The sequence below is a fragment of the Sceloporus occidentalis genome, unplaced genomic scaffold, assembly GCF_023333645.1.
Source record: "Sceloporus occidentalis isolate IW3139 unplaced genomic scaffold, rSceOcc1.0.p SCAF_5, whole genome shotgun sequence".
NCBI lineage: Eukaryota > Metazoa > Chordata > Lepidosauria > Squamata > Phrynosomatidae > Sceloporus > Sceloporus occidentalis.
In genome coordinates, this window is record NW_028316985.1 from 155,318,472 (window position 1) to 155,339,400 (window position 20,929).

The 20,929-nt window shown below is 40.5% G+C and overlaps 2 protein-coding genes across 2 annotated transcripts; one reads left to right on the forward strand and one right to left on the reverse strand.

Moving 5' to 3' along the window:
* Positions 1 to 5,915: 5,915 nt before the first annotated feature.
* Positions 5,916 to 12,075, reverse strand: BBS12 (Bardet-Biedl syndrome 12). Its single transcript, XM_089525841.1, has 2 exons — positions 11,943 to 12,075; positions 5,916 to 9,216 (listed from the first exon to the last, which is right to left on the reverse strand). The coding sequence occupies exon 2, from the start codon at positions 9,193 to 9,195 to the stop codon at positions 7,009 to 7,011; it is 2,187 nt and encodes a 728-aa protein (XP_089381967.1). The 5' UTR covers positions 9,196 to 9,216; positions 11,943 to 12,075; the 3' UTR covers positions 5,916 to 7,008.
* Positions 12,076 to 13,047: 972 nt separating this feature from the next.
* On the forward strand, positions 13,048 to 19,575 carry LOC149312997 (uncharacterized). The gene is made up of 5 exons (XM_089525842.1): positions 13,048 to 13,218; positions 13,795 to 13,950; positions 16,683 to 16,811; positions 16,915 to 17,052; positions 17,753 to 19,575. The coding sequence occupies exons 1-5, from the start codon at positions 13,216 to 13,218 to the stop codon at positions 17,840 to 17,842; spliced, it is 516 nt and encodes a 171-aa protein (XP_089381968.1). The 5' UTR covers positions 13,048 to 13,215; the 3' UTR covers positions 17,843 to 19,575.
* The last annotated feature ends 1,354 nt before the right edge of the window (positions 19,576 to 20,929 follow it).

A 20,929-nucleotide genomic window follows, 5' to 3' on the forward strand; every position in this document is an offset into this window, starting at 1 on the left:
AGATGTGGGAAGAGAGAGTGTGAGAACATAGAACTTGTATAAACAGCACAAGATCATGCTTTGATTTTATTATCTGAGTTATATTTATAAAGAAAACTTGCCACACCTTGGAGGAGTCTAGGGATGGGGTAGTTGATCACAAAGTGCTTGGAAGTACGCAGCAGGGTTATTAGTTTATCTACTGCAAGCCCATCATCACCACCATCATATATTCAACAACCGGATAGCTATATCCCCCTTCACTTCTGCTTCTAGCAGACAGTTGTATGAAAGTCAAATGCTTCTATTGAGAGTTACCTATGAAAACAATTGAGTCTTTCATATCACCATCTAGGCTTGCCCCAGATATCATAGTGTCCTTTGCATTGACAGCAGCCAAACAACTGTCCAAAGTGGCTCTCTAGAAGGTACAAAGAGCCTTATAATTTCTTTGCTTGGTGATTGATGTTGATTTTTCCAGGTAGTGCAGCAGTTTTTGAAGTGCCAAAACAGATTATTGGTCCAACCCTCCAACTTTCCTACAGAACAAAAGTCCACTGTTTTTAATTAAATTCCCTTGCACTCAGTATGTTAGTGCCTGGGATGCAAAACAAAATTGTAGGTTGCCACCTGCTGGTTAAACAGAATAAGGGATGAAATCCAACTGGTGCCTGTAAGTGAATGGACTTTCATCTATAATTGAGAGAGAGAGAAATACCCTAAAGGCATCAGATCCCTTCTGATCTTGGAGATTAAGCAGGGTCGACCCTGACTAGTACTTAGATGGGAGACTGCTAACAAATACCAGTTGCTGTAGACAAATATTTCAGAAGAGGAAACTGGTAAAACCACCGCTGAGTATTCCTTGCCTAAGAAAACCCTATGAAATGCATGGAGTTGCCATAAGGGCTGTACATCCCTCTGCTTTGTCCCTGATGCTAATAACATATACATGAAGATGCTGAGAGAAGTCATCCAAAGTTTTGGGGTGTGATACCATCAGTTTGTACTGGATCTTAAATGTATGGGGTTGCAATGAGTCAACAGGCAACTTGAAAACAGAGAGAGAGAGAGAGAGTCTCTTTACTCTTGTAGCCCTGTGTCTCCCAACTTGCTGAAAACAGGTGGAGAAACATCTAGAGCAGTAGTCCCCAAACTTTTTCCAGCTACTGCCCCCAGCGCCCCACCCCCACCTTCCGCATACATATTTCTTAATATTTTTACTGCAAATTCAAAATAACCAATCTCAGTCGCTTTGTACCTGGTCACTCGGTTATTGCTTACCCAGCTGCTCAGTTGCTGCTCTCAAGGTGACTGGATGCAATGGGAGAAGCTTCTCCCTGGCGAGGAAGGACTCTCAATCCTTTTTTGTTGGGGCAGAAAGGGGTGCAGATGGTGTGTGTGCCATTCTGAGCCATAGAAGCAACGTCCTGTGCACAAACCTCGCAAGAGTTTCCCAACTGCCCAAACCAACCCCAGTGAAAGATTCAGCTAAGGAGATTGTCACATGCAATTTATCCTGTCTTGTCCCCAATGGGACACATGCATGTTTAACTGTCAATGTCGGATCTTACTGCATTCTCCCGTGGCTGGGCGTATGCAGCCCATATGCAGCCCGCATGCAACCCGAGCTTATCCTGCCATTTTTCAAGGACAAAAAAAAAAAAAAAAAAAAAAAAAAAATCCCATTCTTGAAAAGCCATGGGACAAGCACAGGTTTCATATGGGCTGCATATGCCCAGCCATGGGAGAATGTGGTGAGATCCGTCACTGACAGTTAAACACGCATGTATCCCATCGTGAAAAAGATGGGATAAGTTGTTGTGATAATCTCCTAAGGGAGTGAGCTCATGTGGTCAGACAATGAGTGGGATGTGTGGTGGTATCTCCAATAAAATGATCAGTGAGGCTGATCATTTAAGGGACCCTGAAAAGATGTTACTTGCAACCCCTCATCCCCGCTATGGTCCTAAAGGCTGCTGGTTCCCCTTGTCTTTATTTCACACTAATACTTTAACTGAAGGCCCCCCTGCTGCCCCCTTTCCCCCTTGATCTGTTCACCATCCCTTGGGGGACATACCTCCCACTTTGGGAATCACTGTTCTAGAGCTCTATATGGCTCAGGTCCAGGCTATCTGGCAGGCTGTATCATCCTCTATGAGCCATCCCAGGCTCTGAGATCTTCAGGACAGGCTCTTCTCTCGGTCCCACCAACATCACAAGCACATAAGACCTAAGAGAAGGCCTTGTTTGTGGTTCTCCCTGAACTCTAGAACTCCCTTCTGAGGGAGGCCAGAATGGCCCCCACCTTGTTCTCCTTCCATTGGCAGGCAAAATCTGTTTGTATTATGACAAATTTTAATGCATAAAGTTTTTAAAAGAACAGGTTAATGGGCACTGTATTGCTTTAAACAACTGTTTTTAATAAGTTTTTATCTTTTTAACTTTTATAAAACTTTTATAAAATAGTTTTGAGTTAATACTGTGATTAGTTTAATTCCAATTTAATGTTCACATTTTTGTATGTTTTTAGTCATATTGTACTTTTTAAATTGTAAGCCATATTATTATTATTACTATTATTATGTTGGACTACAGTTGCCTGGGGGATTTTAGGAGCTGTAGTCAAAAAAGATAACTTTTTCCAGACTATAGACTTGAATATATATATATATATATATATATATATGAAAGCATAATATTAAGAGCTGCCAGATTTCAGGGTAGTTGGGAACGGGAGGTAATTTTGAATATGGCATGTGTGAAAAGAATTTTAAAAATGAAATAATGACTTAAAATGGTTTTTGAGCTGTTGACATCATGACTAATTATATTAAAATGCTTTTCAAGAATAAGCAGATTGCAAGGAATTACAGTATTTTAAAGGTCAAATATGAGGCTGACTTCAGTGCAACATTTCTTGGTTTGCATTTTGTTTGTGGAGAATAAACCATAAATGTCAAAGTACACATAATTTTGTAATATTGGAATGGCCAGATTAAGTGTATTGCAAGCATCCTTGCAATACTGTTGGGACATGCTCCAAACTGTAAACAGTTTGGAATATATTTGTACTTTTGCATGACTGTTATGGGATGACAAAACTTTGAGGTAGATTTCAGAAGAAGGAGAGCAAGAGGTGATGTAGGAAAACCCCTGAAATTACATCAGCAATACAGAATTCTTCCTTAACATTCCTCTTTATCATTTTGAGAGGTGAAGGGCCAGCACAGTTTCAGTGGAGGCAGGTTGTATCTTTCAATTAGGGAACCTGGGCATTGAAAAAACATTTTGTCCCATTCCTGTTATCTTTCCAGTTTGTTCTTCATAGATATGCCCAGAATTTTTGCTGAGGAAGTTCCTCCTAATGTTGAGGTAGAATCTCCTGGAGCTTGCATCCATTGTTCCAGGTCCTAGTCTCTGGAGCAGCAAAAACAAACTAGCTCCCTCAATATGACATCCCTTCAAATATTTAAACAGGGCTATCATATCACCTCTTAGCCTTCTCTTCTCCAGGCTAAACATCCCCAGATCCCTAAGTCGTTCCTCATAGGGAAAGGTTTTCAGACCCTTCACCATTTTAGTCGCCCTCCTTTGGACACATTGCTCCAGTTTCTCCACATCCTTTTTAAATTGTGGTGCCCAGAACTCATGAAGAGTTCAAACCTCTTTCTGAACAACATCATTTCAGGTGAATGAACATCCATGTGACAGAATGCTTACCCACAACATACACATTAAACTAATGTTATCAGGGAAAGGTCTACACTAGAGCAGTCTTTCTTAACATGCTGCCCCTCTGATCTGCTTTACTGCATTTCCCATCATCCTCTGCCAGCACAGCCATGTGTCATATTGTCTGAGAATGATGAGACTTCTTGTTCAATACACCTGGAGATCACACTGGGGAAGGCTGAACAAAAATTACCAGTTTCTATCTCCTGTGGTATAATTAATTCAGGCAGCTTTACCATTCATCCGTTGATTCTAGGAATAAGGTTCCAGTCAAGCAGGTATCAGGAGCAGCCTAAAAGCATTAAAATTTGACAGTGTATTTCTAACACTTTGGTTCCTTCCAAGTACACATTCTCAGAAATGAAGTCTTAAGATATACACTGCCAAGTTATCTCCCCCACTGCTGCGTACAATGAGAGCTTATTTTCTTGTTGAGTTTTGTTTTCGCAGAACAAATAAAACCACTTGTTTCCAAATATTGTCGCACTTTACAAGCCAGCCCTTTGTCATTTTGTAACAACACAACAGAAAGCAAAACTCTGTTCAATCTCAATACACATATGTAATTTCTTCAAAACCTGGTCCAAAATATGATGAACTGGAACATTTAGCAAGTAGTTGTTGGGAGTGTTACATAACAGAAAACTTTCTTGTTTGGTCTCTAACTCCAAAATCTCCCTGAGCCATGCTGCCTGGGGGATTCTGGGAGTTGTGGTCCAAATATATAATTTTCTCAAGTTCTTGATGGAGAGGAACCTATAGGAATATGGCAAAACACATGCTTTGGGGGGTATGCAGAGCAGCCAAGGTTCAGTACAGTTCGTTAAATCTTCCATTACAAGATTGTTCTATATCAAATCAGGGAAAAACTTCTAAGACCTTGGAGAGGCATCATCAACAGGAGTAGAAAATGGTTCAGGCTAGGCTCCTCCTGAAACACTGCAGTTCCCATCACAAGCAGATATTCTGCAGTATAGTAAGTAGAAAAGTCAGTTCATGGATCACCTGCATAGCAAATGGTTTGCCCTTCAAACTCAAGAGGTATTTGGGCAGGAGGTATGATCATATTCACAACCCATGGTTTTGCCTTGCTGCATCTTCAGTTAGTATGTTTACAGCAACTGCTTACAACCATATTAGTACAGTATCTTGTAAGCATCATAGCTTATAGGCATCTGGTGGCCTTTGGCCTAACTTCAAAATCCCTCTGCTAATGATCAGTTTATGTCTCTGCAAGAAATATCTAACCCTTTTCCAGCACCTGCAAGATGGAAAGAAAGATGGAGAGTAAGGAAGAAGTGGCAGAGAGAGAAATGGTCAAAGCTTGCCAAGTTTTGGCTCTGTCCCTTCCCCTTCCCCATGCTGGCTTCAGCACCACCCACCTGACATACAGCTCCTAGATTACCCTTAAGGGAACATGTCCCTCAAGATTTTAAAAAAATGCTCATAGCATAAGGCAGAAGCAGACAGAAGGTAGATCAGAATCAACTGGCATTTTGCAGGAGATCAGCAAGGATTTTCAATTCCAAATTATTTAGCACAGCAGCAGCAAATGCTGCAGTAACTATACTGCTGAAAGAAGTCAAGCTTAGTGTAACCAGGACTGGGTATGTGCATGGAAAGACTGCGGGTTCAGTTCAAATACTCCTAACAAATTCCTGCACTTATACTTCTTTTCTAAGTATATGTACTTTCTGCTCAGCTCCAGCTGGTGGATGTCTGAATTATTGAAAGAATCAAAGTAGATCTAGTATGAAGTCTGCCCACCCGTGGTATAGGATAATAATGCAACAACACTAACTACTGTGCTGAATTTATGTGCTTGTACAAAATGATCTGTCACAGATCTCTAAATATTATGCTTTCATCCAAGAGTTGGGATGCAATTGGGAAGCTCCCTCACTGGTTGTATTAAGTCAGCTATGCTCTTTTGACACAATTCTCATTTGATGGACAGTAAATTAGGGATCCTCTTAGGACATGAAGTTACTAGTACAGTAACAACAGAGATAACGTGAAGTACAATTTTAGCTATACCCAAAGAATGAAAGCAAGCACCTATCTTGCTGTGGCTGAAATTAATGAGTTGAACACAATCAGGACTTTTAAAAAGTGAAAATACATATTAATATCCATTAAAAAGGAATTACAAACCAACAATCAATGATACCAAAGAAGAAATTGTTCATCAAAATGCCATGTTCACAGATCAAAATATCATATTATATCATCATACCCATCTGTATATTCTTTATTGGACTAATTATTAAATTTTAATATAAAACTATAGCTCTTAATATATTTAAAAAATATACATTCTTGATCTATATGTTTTAGCTTTATAAGGTAGGACTGCAGAGGCCATGAAACATTATATTCAACATTCAAGGACATCACCAAGATTTCCCACCCTTATTTTTAACACAGCTATTGTTTTGGAAAATATTTTCTCTTGTAATTCTTTCAATAACCCTATAAAGCAGATGGGTGTTATTATCTCCATATTGTAATCTGGGGAACTGTGAGAGGCCTGGAGAAAAAGCCTTCCCTAAGTCCAGCTTGTGCGGCCAACTAGATCTGATTTGGTTATGTACTAGTCTTTCAGCTACTGTGCTATGCAAGCTGTTGTAGTTGTTCTCTTGGCAAATTAATTGGCAATTCATTTTAACTGAGCTTGAACAGAAGTTTCCCAGTAGCAGGGTTGGCACCAGTACCTGACATCTTTGGGTAACTGCCAGGATTCCAACTTACTAGGCAGACCCACCCCACCCCTAACACCTACTCAAAGCTTGGACAACCTTTTTGGACAGCTCCTCACTAGCTGGAGCATTCTGGGAATTGTAGTCCAAAATAAAAAAGTTCTCAAGCAGAGTTCTCAGTAATTCTTAAAACAAAGTTAATATGCAACAGATCAGTTTATAGTAGTACACTAATATAAAAAAAATTTTTTTAAAAACTTTACTGCAATGTAATAAGGCATCCTTAAATACTTCAGCCTGATGGGATTTAAAATTATCACAATTAAAAGGGAGTTAAGTCTTACTGAAATGAGTGTTTAACAATTTATATTGGATTAAGGTCTCTACCCATAGTAGTGACAGAATGGGAATAGAATGAATGACGATAAAACCTGAGGCCATAAAAATAGGTTTGGTGGTTTACATCATTTTTAGAGTATGGATTTTAATTTCTAAAACAAAGACAACAGTTTAAAAATGTTAATCTCCTAATATATTTCTACTTTTCTTTTTGCAGAATACTGGTGACTTTCAACTTCTGTAATTATTAGGAAGCCTACAAAAACAGGAACTCACTTGAGAGTTGTGACTTCAACAACTGATCCCGCTTAGGACCTGTGATAATTTCGGCATCTGTTTGAAGCACCAGCAACACCAAGTCTAAAGCTCTACGCCATGCTTCTGTTTTAGCTCCAACATTATCATACACTTTTAGAGCCTTTCCATATACCCCAATGTATTCAGTGCTTGCTACTCCCATCCTGCCCTTGTTAAATTCATCTAGTATGTAGGCTGTTGGGGAATCACATACTGCTGCTTCTTGGAGATGCTGTTGTATGAAGGTGCTAGCTTCAAATTGTGTTGTGCAGTGTGCCATGTTACACATGATCGTACAAAGGTACTGGTGCCAACCACATGCCAAAGCATTGAGCACCAGGGGTTGGTATTGTTCTGAAGATTTGGAAAGCCAAGAGGAGCCAGTATTAAATTCTTCCTTACATGTTTTGGCTGTTTTCTCTAAGGTCCCAAGATAACTGAGACACAAGAATTCAAGAACGCCACCTCCTGGAAAGACTGCTTGATCAAGAAGGGCATGATGCACACGGTAAGCACATGTCCAAAAGTTATCTTCAATGGCTTGCATCTTTGACATAAGAGGGCAACCAAGCACAACTGTCATCAAGGTAATTCCCTTTGCTGTTAAAGAAACCAGCATTTGATCCTTCAAACCCACCCCACTTAACTCTGGAGTTCCACAGAGTTTCATACAGATGCCCTTGCCAACACAATGCTCATTCACTTGGGTGAGGTAAGTCACCCGTTCTGCTCCTGTGGTAACACTAAAAGCCCTCAAAACATTGTGAGCTACTCGATTAATTACCACTATGTTATTTGACAGACAGCGTTCTTCTAAACTTTCACATGTCTCACCTTGTACCAAAACTAAATTTATGCCAGACTGAATCAGAATATCCAGCATAGAATCAACCCATGGGTTTAAGCCAGTCTCTAGATCAGATGCACTTTCAAAAAGGATTCTCACATTCTGTGACCTGTTAAAGCCCAAATGGTGATGGGTTTTGGTTAGGTCCCCATCTACAAGAATAACACGAAGAGGCCTATCCTGATATATCTTAGTAATGGCAGCTTTCTCTGGGCATACTAAAGTTATATAACCTGGATAAGCACAAGAATGGGCTTCAGACACACCTGGTAAACAACAAGTCACAACCTCTGAAACATTAAACTGCAAAGGACAAGTGTCAGCCATTTTGTTGACATTGTGCAGCTGGTATCTGAGAATATCCTGGACCAGTTTCATGGCAGGCCAGTTTCCATGGCTAAGTGACATTGTCAGTTGTCCCAAATCACTGATCCCATCAAAATGTTTTGTGGATCCACCTACTTGATCTGGTTGCTGTGGTGAAGGTTTTTTCTTAACACTACTGAAGTACCTACTGTGGGTTACTTTTAATCTTTGGTTACAGTTTAATACACCCAAATGACAATTTTGTAAACTGTGTCTTTTATCTATTACAGTTTTGCATGCTGTGAAAACACGACTGGTATCAACTGATTTAGCTGGTGAACATGCTGTGATGCCAGTACCAAATATCCCCTGATACCCACACTTTTTCCGAGAATTGCACGTGTTTGCTTGCTGAATGATAAGATCTTCTGATTTTTCCTTACATTCATACAAATGTTCAAGTGGAGTTAAAATACTGCTATTTGATTTGAAACCTGGAGTTTTAGTTTCCACAATCTGCCTTCCAGATGTGCTACAATTGGTGTTAATAATTGTTGACACCTTGTCTTCACATTCTCTAGGAATATCATCTAGTCTTTGCTGTATATTGTGCAGTGATAATGCAAGGCCATGCACATATTCAATACAAGAATTCAGACTTTCAGACATCAGAGATACTATTACTGAAAGAGGAACATCCTGCTGAAGACATTGAAGGACAGCATTGCTCCATGCACTAACTAGAAATAACAAAGTAGTGGTCCCAGTTTTATATTCTTGGTCCTGTGCCTGGATGGTGTCATTAAGAAGTTGACCAACTGCACTATTTAAATCCAAGTTTTCTAGAAGTCTCACTGCAGAACATATCAACATACCACCTGGAGTACTTTCATCAACTATAAATTTGGATGATTTCACTGGTCCTAAAAGGGTCTTTCCAGTGGATGCCAAAGCGGAAAGTTGCTGCAGTCCAATATGTCTCTTACTGTTCATGTTTCTGAAATCCCAAGATATCTGCAAATGAAACACAGAGTTATTGCTTCTTCCTTTCATTGCCTTCCAGCACTTGCATCATCTATTCCAGACTAGTAAAACTAGTTGTTCATGTCTCCAATAGGAATATAGTGCTTTACTCATATTCTTGATGAAAATTAAATTCCACACTTCATTCAGACGATATGTGCCATACTACATACTGCATTTGTACAAGAGACAACCAAGATAATAGAACTAGGGATGCTAACATTAGAGATAGCTACTGCTTAGGAAGGGCCAAAGATTTTATTAGAGAAGATAAACAGATTAAGAAGGAACGTTGTATTACATTCCAAGATATGGGGACGGAAATCAAACAATTCGTAGAATGTTCCTTTGAGTCTCCACTTTCTTTTTCTGTGTGGGAGATGAATGATCCTCTGCCTCCACTAAAAATAAAAAATACTTTGAATGAAACAACTGGATTTACTAATAAGACATACAGCACATAGCAAGGTGCTGCAATTAAATCAAATGAACACAAATCTAAACTTGACCTGAACTATTACAATTGGTGGTTAAGAAGAGGCAGCAGCTATTGTGGTTTTTGTATTTTGGAATGCCCCATCATCACACTCTAAAAAACAGCAACACACACAATAAAATCAAGAAATAAATTGTCATGTTAAAGGTGTTTTTGAAGTCTGTCACTTAATTGTGGGGGATTGTATTTGTAACCTCTGGCATGTTCTGGGTGAGGGAATGACCAGCCTCATTTCAACGGCATAGATTCACAGAGCCAATTCAGTTAACTCCAACTGAAAACCAGAAATGTGCATTTTAGGTCCAAAACACACTGCAGAAATAATCTAGTTTGAGACTGCTTTAACTGTCCTGGCTCAATGCTAGGGAATTCCAGGTGCTATAGTTTTGTGAGACATTTAGCATTCTCTGTCAGAGAGCTCTAGTGCCACAATAAACTACAATTTCCAGGATTCCCTAGCACTTAGCCAAGGCAAAGAGGTCTGAGACTGGGTTATTCAGCAGTGTGTTTTGGACCATAGTCAGTCTCGTCTTTTTCAGAATAATCAATTTCTTTATTATGTGCGTAAATATGTGTGCATTTACAGAGAGATGAGGCAGTTAAAAAGGCCAATGCAGTTTTAGGCTGCATCAACAGAAGTATATTGTCTAGATCAAGGGAAGTAATACTCTATTCTGCTTTGGTCAGGCTCCACCTGGAATACTGTGGGTACCACAATTCAAAAAGGATGTTGAGAAACTGGATTGTGTCCAAAGGAGGATGACAAAAATGGTGAAGAGTCTGGAAACCATGAAAGTTAAGAGGTGATATGATAGCCCTGTTTAAATATTTGAAGGGATGTCATATTGAGGAGGGAGCAAGATTGTTTTCTGCTGCTCCAGAGAACAGGACCTGGAACAATGGATGCAAGCTCCAGGAAAAGAGATTCCACCTCAACATTAGGAGGAACTTCCTGACAGTAAGGGCTGTTCGACAGTGGAACGCACTCCCTCGGAGGGTGATAGAGTCTCCTTCCTTGGAGTTCTTTAAACAGAGGCTGGATGGCAATCTGTCAGGGATGCTTTCATTGTGAGTTCCTGCATGGCAGGGGGCTGGACTGGACGGCCCTAGTGGTCTCTTCCAACTCTATGATTGTGATCGTTGACAGGAGAGATGCAGAACACACTCTACCTTTCTGGACAGCTTCTTTTGGTAGGCTTGTACAGGGATGTGTCAGTGTCACTGAATCAGAGTAGATTACCACACAGGGAAAAGGACGTCTTTCCCCCATCCTTATCGCATGAGCACAGAAAAGATATCAGATGACATTGTGCTCATCTGGTCATTATCCCATCAGTGAAGTGGCATTGCCCTGTCATTTTCCATTAATGGAAGTTTCCGTTATTCAAAAGTGACAGGACAGTTCCACTTTATTGACAGGATGATGGGATAAGCGCAACATGTGTGATAGTCTTTCACATGATAAGGACAGGATAAGGATGGGAGCAATCTGCTTCACCTGCGTCCTTTGTCCTCCCATCTGATCATCTCCAGAACGTTGGAAGAGCCACATGGCTCACCTAGACTAACCCCCTGATATGTAGTAATATAAACTGAGCGCTTCAGAGAGATGACCATCCAACCTCTGTTTAAGGACCTCCAAAAAAGGATACTCCACTGTCCTTCAAGGCAGTCTATTCCACTGTGGAATAGCTTGTAGCATTATAATGATTTTGCTGATGTTTAGAGGGAATCTTTTTTCTTGTAATTTGAACTGGTTCGTGTTCTAGTCTCTTGAGCATCAAAAAGCAATCTTGGTCCAAAACAGACTGCAGAAATAATGCGGTCTGAGACCACTTTAACAGTCCTGGCTCAGTGGATGGGGTTGGACTGGATGGCCCTTGTGGTCTCTTCCAACTCTGTGATTCTATGAAACTGGATTAATTCTGCAGCATGTTTTGGGCCCTATGACACTTTGTCAGATATCTAGTTATGGGTATCACCTCCCAACCTTCTCTTCTTCAAGCTAAACATACCCAGAGGATGGCAAGGGCAAACCTCCTCTGGACAGATCTTGCCAAGAAGACCCCATGATAGATAGGGTCACCATAAACTGGAAACAGAACAACAGCAACAACAACAACAACAACAACAGATCTCTTAGGAGAGACTAAAAGCAGGGAAAGCTGGGGTTCAGTAGATAATAAACTGGATGATAAACTGGACCCCCAAACAAGATTACCTGCTGGTTCCCACCTCCCTTTTTAAAAGGGCAGCAGCACTAGTGCCTTGGATCCAGGACCAGCTACTTCTGCTTCTCTTGCAGTCTGTGCAAAGCTCAGAAACTGGTCCTTCTATTATCTAAAACAGCATTGTGTGCCTTCTGCGCCTGCGCAGAAAACTGAGCATGCGCAGTAATGTCTCCTGAAGTCGCTGCCCTTACTCTGGGCTCGACCTTTTCCCTCCCTTGAGGTTCATGCAGATCAGTGATTCCCATTCCAGGTTTTCTTGGACTTCATCTCCCAGAAGCCTCAGCCATCTGGGCCAATGGTCTAGAATTCTGGGAGCTGGAGTCCAAAGACCTGGAAGGCCAATGTTTGGGAAGCACTGGTTTGGATGAGTAGTCTTTTATTTCTGGCTCCTGTCCAGGAGGAATGCCAAAACGTCCTCCGTTTTGAGCATGAGGAAGAGGCACGAGGAGCGAGCCAGTGTGGGGTAGTGGGAATCCTGGGAACTGTAGTTTGTGGTGGCACCAGAGCCCTCCCTGACAGAGAAGACTCAATGACTATATATCCCAGGATTCCATAGCACTAAACCATGGCAGTTAACAGTGGCAGTTACAAATTGCTTCATTTCTGCAGTATCTCTGCCTGAGGGAATAATCCAGTTTGACACCGCTTTAACTATGGAATCCTGGGAGTTGCCGTCTGCTGTGGCCCCCTAATATAAGGTCACAAAGCTACAGATCCCAGGATTCCATAGCACTGAGACAGAGGCAATTAAAGCGATGTCAGAGTGGATCAATGCTCCAGTGTGGATGCAGCAAGTGGTTTGGCCTGTTCCTTCCTCTGAAATATCGCCTAAAGACCCTATTATTTGTATTATATTGTATTATATTTGTATTGTATTGTATTTGGGTGGCGGTTCTGGCCTAGGAGTGGCGATTGGCGAAAGACACTCTGCGCATGCTCAGAGGCACGTTTATTGTCCTTTTAGGCTTCCCGGCGGCGGAGGGCTGGTTGCTAAGCGACCGGCGCCACTCGCTTGTTGCGCCTCCAACGGACGCTGCAACATGGAGTTCTCTGTGACGTCACCCAGCCCGCCCTCCTTTTCCTTCCGCGCGCTTCTATTGGCCTTGACAAAAAAGAAAGGCGGGGCGTAGCGGGAATCCCTTCTGTCATTGGACAGTCGAAGCTTTTAGGGGCGGGGCGTATCCAGGGGGATGCAGGTGAGCTAAGATTCTTCAGGTGCGGTGGATTATTGAGAGCGCGGGTTTGGCAGCCAGTTCCAGCGCCATGGTGAGTCTCAATCTCTCTCTCTCTCTCTGTGGCTGCATCCACACTGCAGAAATAACCCAGTTTGACGCCTCTTTAACTGCCCTGGCTCAATGCTTGGGAATTCTGGGAGCTGTAGTTTTGCGAGACATTTAGCCTTCTCTGTCAGAGAGCTCTGTTGCCACAACAAACTACAAATCCCAGGTTTCCACAGGATGGAGCCAAGACTCTTAAAGCGGTGCCAAACTGCATTGTTTCCGCAGTGTGGCAGATGAAGTTGCGTCTACACTGCAGAAATAACCTGGTTTGACACTGTTTCAACTGCTTTTAACACCAATTAAATTGCTATGGGACCCTGGGATTTGTAGTTCCATGATGCATTTAGCCTTCTTTGTCAGAACGAACTACAAATCCCAGGATTCCATAGCATAAGTGAGCCGCAGCAGTTAAAGCGGTATGAAAGTGGGTTACTTCTGCAGTGTAGACGCAGCCTCACCTGCCACAGCTGCAGAAACAACGCAGTTTGACGGTGAGGATGTTTTGGGAGTTGTGGTATATTCACTTGCTGTTTCTTCCTCTGTATCCTTTGCTTGACGGAAGGCGTCCAGCCACAAGAGGACAACGCAGACTGGTCCCCAGCGGAGGAGAAGCGGACTGAAGCACGAATTGTCCGAGGAGCAAAAGCAGGAGGTCAGGGAAGCCTTCGACTTGTTTGATACGGATGGAACTGGCAGCATTGATGTTAAGGAACTGAAGGTAAGTAAGTGGTGCTTTTAGCCTGATTTGTACTGCTGCTTCTCTTCTTTTCTATCTTCCGGTCCTCGTTTGTCTAATTGCATTATTACCAAAACTCATATACTTAGTTTTTGTGGGTTTTTCGGGCTATGTGGCCATGTTCTAGAAGAGTTTATTCCTGACGTTTCACCACCAGGAAGAAACTCTTCTAGAACATGGCCACATAGCCCCAAAAACCCACAAAAAACTATGGATGCTGGCCATGAAAGCCTTTGACTTCACAGAATCAAAACTGTCTGGTCATTTGAAACGTAAATGTAACTCTCCTCAGTCTGTTTTCTAGGTGGCACTTGAAGAGTCCCATTCCTCTTCTCTGAGCTGACTTTTTGTGGGTTCGAAGGACCGCCGGCCGTTTCTCTGGCCTTTGGAATCAGCCCTGGCCACTTCTTTAGCTGGCAGCACAATGTGGTTGTACGGATGTCATTTTTTAGCCCTTCAAAATCATGCAACTCGACTACAGTTGGCTCTCCACATTTGCAGCTTTGACTTCTGCAGATTAATGGGCTAAACAGATCGCCGCTAAAGAGTGGTCTGCAGCCACCCCCTTTCACCTTTTGGCACTCCTTCTGGTGCTGCATCCTCCGGACACCAAAGGAGCACCGCAACACCACCTGCCATGCGGTTGGGCGCATAGTGTGACTCCAGCATCAGGGCATGCGTCATATGAACTGCCCTGGGGCCAGTGTTTAGCCCCGGTCTATCAAGGCCTTAAATTTGCAGTTTTGATTAATATGCTCTTTCTAGGAATCTCTTTAAGTCCTCTGTGCAATTCTGCTGGAAGTTGACCTTAAAGTTGTGCTGCAGGAGCTAGAGGTTCCTAGAAAAAACACTTCTCTGGGCATTTGTAGGTCTTTCTATTTGTAGGCCCTCTAATGCTGTGGAATTCAGGGAATTGTAGTTTAGTCAGGCATTTATCCTTCCCTGTCAGAGTGCTCTGTGCCACAACAAACTACAATTCCCAGAATGTCTTTAAGGGTTTATGATGCTATACCATCCTCTTCACTTATTTTAGATGACACCTCAAAACAGAAGATGCCTTGTGTCTGTTCTATAGGTGGAATTGAGTTTGAAAATTTTGCCCAAGAGGAATATATATTCTGACAATTTAAAAAAATTAAAAGGATTTCCTGGTCCTGCATACTTATATGGAAAGATGCAGTGCATTGGGCTCAACTCTGGCCCTGTCTTGAAACCGTCCAATTTGGTATTTGAATGTTACTGTTACATTATTTGTCATAGTTACACTATTGTTCATTGGATTAAAATCATCATTTAAAATGGAAGCTTTTTCTGGAAAGAAACCTAAAACCAAAACATACAAAAAGTCCAGAAATGATGTATCTATTTTCCAGGAATCCAATAATTTTCCTTTTGTTCTTAGTATGTCTATTTTGTCCTTGTTTCCTGAAAACTAAAGAGGGAAGGGGCTCCATGGTCCCCTTTTCCCATTAACAAGTCTGTCCAGAAGAAGTAATTTGCAGTCTAAAATGTTGCTGTGGTCCATTTCAAAGAAGAGGTTGCCTCAAGTGCAAATACTTTCCCACTGCAGACCCTTTGGTCTGTTCCCATCCATCTCTAGAGGATTGTTGATATTCTTGGAATATCTCCTGATTCTTCTCACAAAAAGCAACATTTATTCCATCTCCATTTTTCCTATAGCCTCCAGGGCTTTTGTACACAGTTTTATACATGGAAGAAGGAATTGGCCCAATTGCCATGCTAGTCACAACTCCTAAGGGAGATGTGTGGTGACATAAAATTGTTTGCTTGTAGGAAATAACAAAAAATGCAAACAGTACTATCAAACATACAAAAACCACAGCAGACATACAGAATAACAGGACATGGAAAGGTAGAAATGGAATTGGCAATGTCCATTGATGCACCTATCTCTGTCCAGCTTTTTTGCCCTCTACTACCCAATATAATTGGAAAAGGCAGCATGTATGGGACCAGAGTTCATACTTCTCTATCCTATTTTGAATGAGCAGGTGGGGTAACACTAGTGATACTGGCAATATGCCATACATTTGGGTTTCCAAGATACCAGGTTCACTGCAGTTTAATTCTAATATGGGCTCATTACTAGTCTCCAGACTGCAATTGACTGGCAGGATTATGGACCAAGCAAAATATATGGACCAATACAAGGCTGAAATTCTGCCAGTCCTTGGTTCTGTCATTTTATAGCCTCCTCTGCTATGGCATCAAAGCTATGGTATACCTGCCTCTGGAAGCTTAATTGGTGCCAACAAAGATATCATTCCAGCACCAACTCAGATAATAGCTTTCTATTAAAGCCTTTGGGGCCTAACTGAGTTTATCCAATTTGTACATGTATTATGGTTATTATTGTTTCAAATAGTTTTAACTAGGTTTTAAGTGATAAATAATTGAATGTATTTTAAATTTTTTAATGTTTTTATTTATTGGTCTAAATTGATTTTACTGTACAATTGTACTATACCTGAGATCTTTGGATACAGGAGAGAATATAAATTTTTCAGTTAAATAAATAAATAATTTCAAATAGAGTAGACCAATTGAATTAATGAAACTTGCACAAATATCTGTTTACTGAGTTTCTAGTGTTTCAGTGGACTATCTCTAGTTGGACTAACAATTGGATTAGGCCAATGTTCCAAAGTCTGACCATATTTGATACATGAACATAGTTTGCATTTCTGTTACAGGTTGCAATGCGTGCTCTTGGCTTTGAGGCAAAGAAAGAGGAAGTTAGAAAGATGATAGCAGATATTGGAAAAGAAGGATCTAGTGTCATACAGTTTGAAGATTTTTTGACTATGATGACCCAAAAAATGGTAACATACAATTTTGCTTTTATGTGATTGGAATCTGAAGTTGGGACTGGGTTTTTTGTTTTGTTTTGTTTTTTCTCACTTCCTCCCTCCTTCTTTTTGCAAGAGTGAAAAAGACAAACAGGAAGAAATCCTGAAAGCTTTCCGATTATTTGACGAAGATGGCACAGGCAAGATTTCCTTTAAAAATCTCAAGCGAGTTTGCAAGGAGCTTGGAGAAACTTTAACAGATGAAGAATTACAGGTAAATGTTATGCTTTGCTAACCATCATTGTGGATCTTATGTAGCTGAATGGTTTTAATAGCTGCATAAGATCCACAATGGGAATTAACAAAACTAATGATCATAGTTCTGGACTGTTCATTATTGAGTGCCTGTATAAAGTGTTTCCAATTCAGACTTCTTCATAGACCCTATACTGTTGTAGCAAGGAGCAGGGCCTCTAGGCCAGTTATCTGAGATGCCTAAAACTTACACTTCATAGCCTTCTAGTAAACACTTTGCTTTTGGTTTGCCTGGTTAGTTTTTTTTCTTATAGATTCTGTTTTTCAAGACTTTTTGTTTTAATTTTTTTATCTCTTCCTGTACTCCATCTTAAGTGATTAGGTAAGGTGCCAGTGTAAAGTTGGCAGTTTCCTGTTTATTCTCATTTCCATGAACTTAAATAATTATAAGAGTTTACTAAGGAAAAAGATCCAGAAAACTCTTTAATATATATATATATATATATATATATATATATTATGGAAACCATGATCCCTCACACCCACCAAAGCCTCCTAATAACTGGTATGGTGGTATATGTTAGCTAATGAATTCACTGTTAGAAAATAGGAATGTGTACTTATAGTATATTTCTCGTGTAAGCCTAATACAAGTTTAAGATGACCAAAGACATTTTGAGTGCTTCCAAACTGTTGTTTAATCTTTGGTGTTTTTACAGGAAATGATAGATGAAGCTGATCGAGATGGAGATGGAGAAATAAATGAGCAAGAATTCTTGAGAATCATGAAAAAGACCAGTTTATATTAATGACCCTGTAACCTTTAAAATGACTTGTAAAGACTTGACAAATATTTCAGCTTTCCTCCTGTTCTATGATGTATGGAAGAGAACACCAAGTTCTGGGGGGTGGGAAATCCTTTTGAAAAGGAGAATGTCAAAATTGTTTGTTAAACAAGCGTTGTCCGTTAAACAACTGGATTTAGTGAAGTGAAACAGTTCAAGATTAGAAAACTCTGTTTCTCTTCTGATCAGTCAAAGTGGTTATTCATATTGCCATCTATGTGAACAGAGTATACACACCCTCTTTTCTTGAACTTTGAGAGAACTGGCAGTGAATTACTGCTCCATTAAGAGCATTTGTTAAAAATACAATAGAAGTGGTCCTATTGCTCTTTGAATAATAAGCAGTTTACATCAATGTATGTTTGGCGTGTACAATTAAATACAGATCTGCTCTTTCTTTCTGTTAACTTGTTCATATCACTACTATTCAACTGTCTATCATGCTTTATTTGTTAACAGTCAAATGCTGTGGGTAAAAACTGGAAAAGAAGAGTCACTGAAGAGAACAGAATGTGGCATAGATGTTATCAGGATCACAGTGCTTCCTTGGGTGGGTCATAACACCGCCCCAAGATTTGACTCCTGATGTAATGTTAAAATGTCTGAGAGGGTAGAGTCATTATGGTATTAAATTATTATACAGGAAGAAACACTTCAGTATGTGCAGCATTCCTCACCATAATGATATAATGCTGAAAGGCTATTACTGCTGAATTTCTTCTACACAGTTTTTCAGGTGGAAAAGTTCTCTGTCTCATGGAATCTGACAACTGAAGTTTTTTTAAAAAATGCTTCCTGTTGCTTCATATTAAAAATGTTTCAAGCATCATGTATATATCTGAGCAACCCATTAGGATAGTCCTATTTTGGCATACAAAATTTTCACACTTGTGACCATTATATAGATTAGGGATGTGTCTCCATGTTCACAATGGCTTTATTGAGCTGCTGACTGTTGTTCCCACCAACTCTGACCATTGCCTATTCTGGGCTGGGCTGTTAAGATTTGAACTACGTCCAGAGTTGAACTACCTGATCCACAAGTTCTCCATCTGAAATATACACTGTTAGGGAAGTCTTTCACGAATAGTACTCGTATATGTACAGATATGTTGGTCATATCATCTGCTCAACCCTTTAAAGACTGAATTGGCTGTTACATACGTTTCACCGCTGCTTTGTGTTTCAAGTGAAAAGCAGCCATAGAAAAGTCTGGTCAGAGAAATATAGTGGGAGAGACAGTGCAGGCAGGCGCTGCTCTTCTCCAATGTTTTAAAAATCAAAATGGCTCCCCCATGCTTTTTTTTAAAAAAAATGTTGAAGCATCGGGTGAAAGATACTTGAGTAAAAGAACAGCAGGAAAAGAAAAGGTTAGTTTGTCTGTGGTTGCTTGTCTCTGAGGCCTACATTTTTTTTTAATCTAGGAAATTGTTTAAAACAAAGTGTTAAATTTTTCTTGGTATTCTCTATCTGAAATCAGCACATCTCACTAGGTCTTAGCTAACAAGAGTACTTCTTAGACAGTGAGTATGTAAATGTAAGATTGTTGTAGCAATTGAATTTGTATTGTCATTTAACTTAAAACGTCATTCAAACTCAGGTTTATACAAGGCTTGTGTCCAATTGTAATACTTGCCTTCATTTTTGTAGACTGTTAGTAAAGTGTTTGCTGTGTAATTCTCTCACTTCTGCAAAGGCCTCTTAACATTTTTCTTCTAGAGGCAATGCCACACATTAACATTGTCCAAGCAAAAAAATCTTAAGTTTGTTTGGTTATATTTTTTTCTGTGTGAAAGTGTGTTTTTCATATGTGTGTGTGAAGTTTGCTAGTGTCAAAAAGGTCACTTTCCTCATCGCAACATTCAGGTGCCTGAATTTGTGTTGTGTGGCATCCTAAGTCAAAGTAAAATGGCACTGGAATTTCTATACCTGCCTGAAAATATTATTGTAATACAGGGTAGGTAACTGTGGGACACCAAGTGATCACATTAGGGTCCCAAGAAAGCTTGAAGGGTTGTATTTTAGGCATAGGAGAAGTTTTTTAAAACAAGACCTTTCCTAGGAAAGAAATGGCCCTGGGATCTCCTCAAATGTAGCAAACAACTTATACACCCGGTTTTAACTATAGTTGTTTGTGAACAAAGGCATAGGAAATTAGTCTTTGTGTATGGAAATGAAGTGGTAAGTCCAATTTGGCATTCCTAAGTGTTTGTCCATTTGCATTCTTAGCCCCTTGACCCAACCATGTGAGCCTTAGTTGCATAAAAGGACACTTTCAAACAAATCAAAAGACCAAAAAATATAGGCAGTTGAAACATTTACAGGAACATTTACACAAAATATAATATGCATAGCAAACAACTATTGTAATGTATGGAGGAGCTGGCCAGAAAAAATGTTGAAAACCTACCTTTAGTGCAAAATGCAGGGGGTCAGACTCTGTCTGGCATGTGCTGCAGAGACCACGTATCCCTGGTCTTGAGCTAATTGTACTGGCTTCCAATTTGCTTCTGAGTTCATTTCACGATGCTACAAAACCCTAAACAGCTTGAAGCTGAGCTTTCTTAAACACTGTCTGCACTCATGTAAGCCTGCCTGGGATTTGAGATCCTCAATGGAGACTTTCTGACAGAGCCTGGGTCTTTGTCAGGGAGCCACATATGTCCCTGAGACACCAGGCTGATACCAACCACAGTAGGAGAACACAAGACAAGGCTTTCTCTTTAGGAGTACCTTGGTTGGCGAACTTGCAAGTGAAGACATCAGGTGAGCTTTCAGTGGGCAGACATGACTGCTGTCCCATGTGGCCTTTTGTGACCCTTTGAGCTTAAATAAAATGTTTTAGTCCTGTTTTAATATATTTTTTAATCTGTGGGAGCCAGCATGGTGTGGTTTAAATGTTCAACTATGACTCTGGAGACCAGGGTTCAATCCCCACCTTGGCCATGAAACTCACTGGTTTGGGCAAGCAATATGCTCTCAGCCTCTGGGGAAGGAAATGGCAAACCTCCTCTGAGCAAACATTGCCAAGAAAACTCCATGATGGATTTG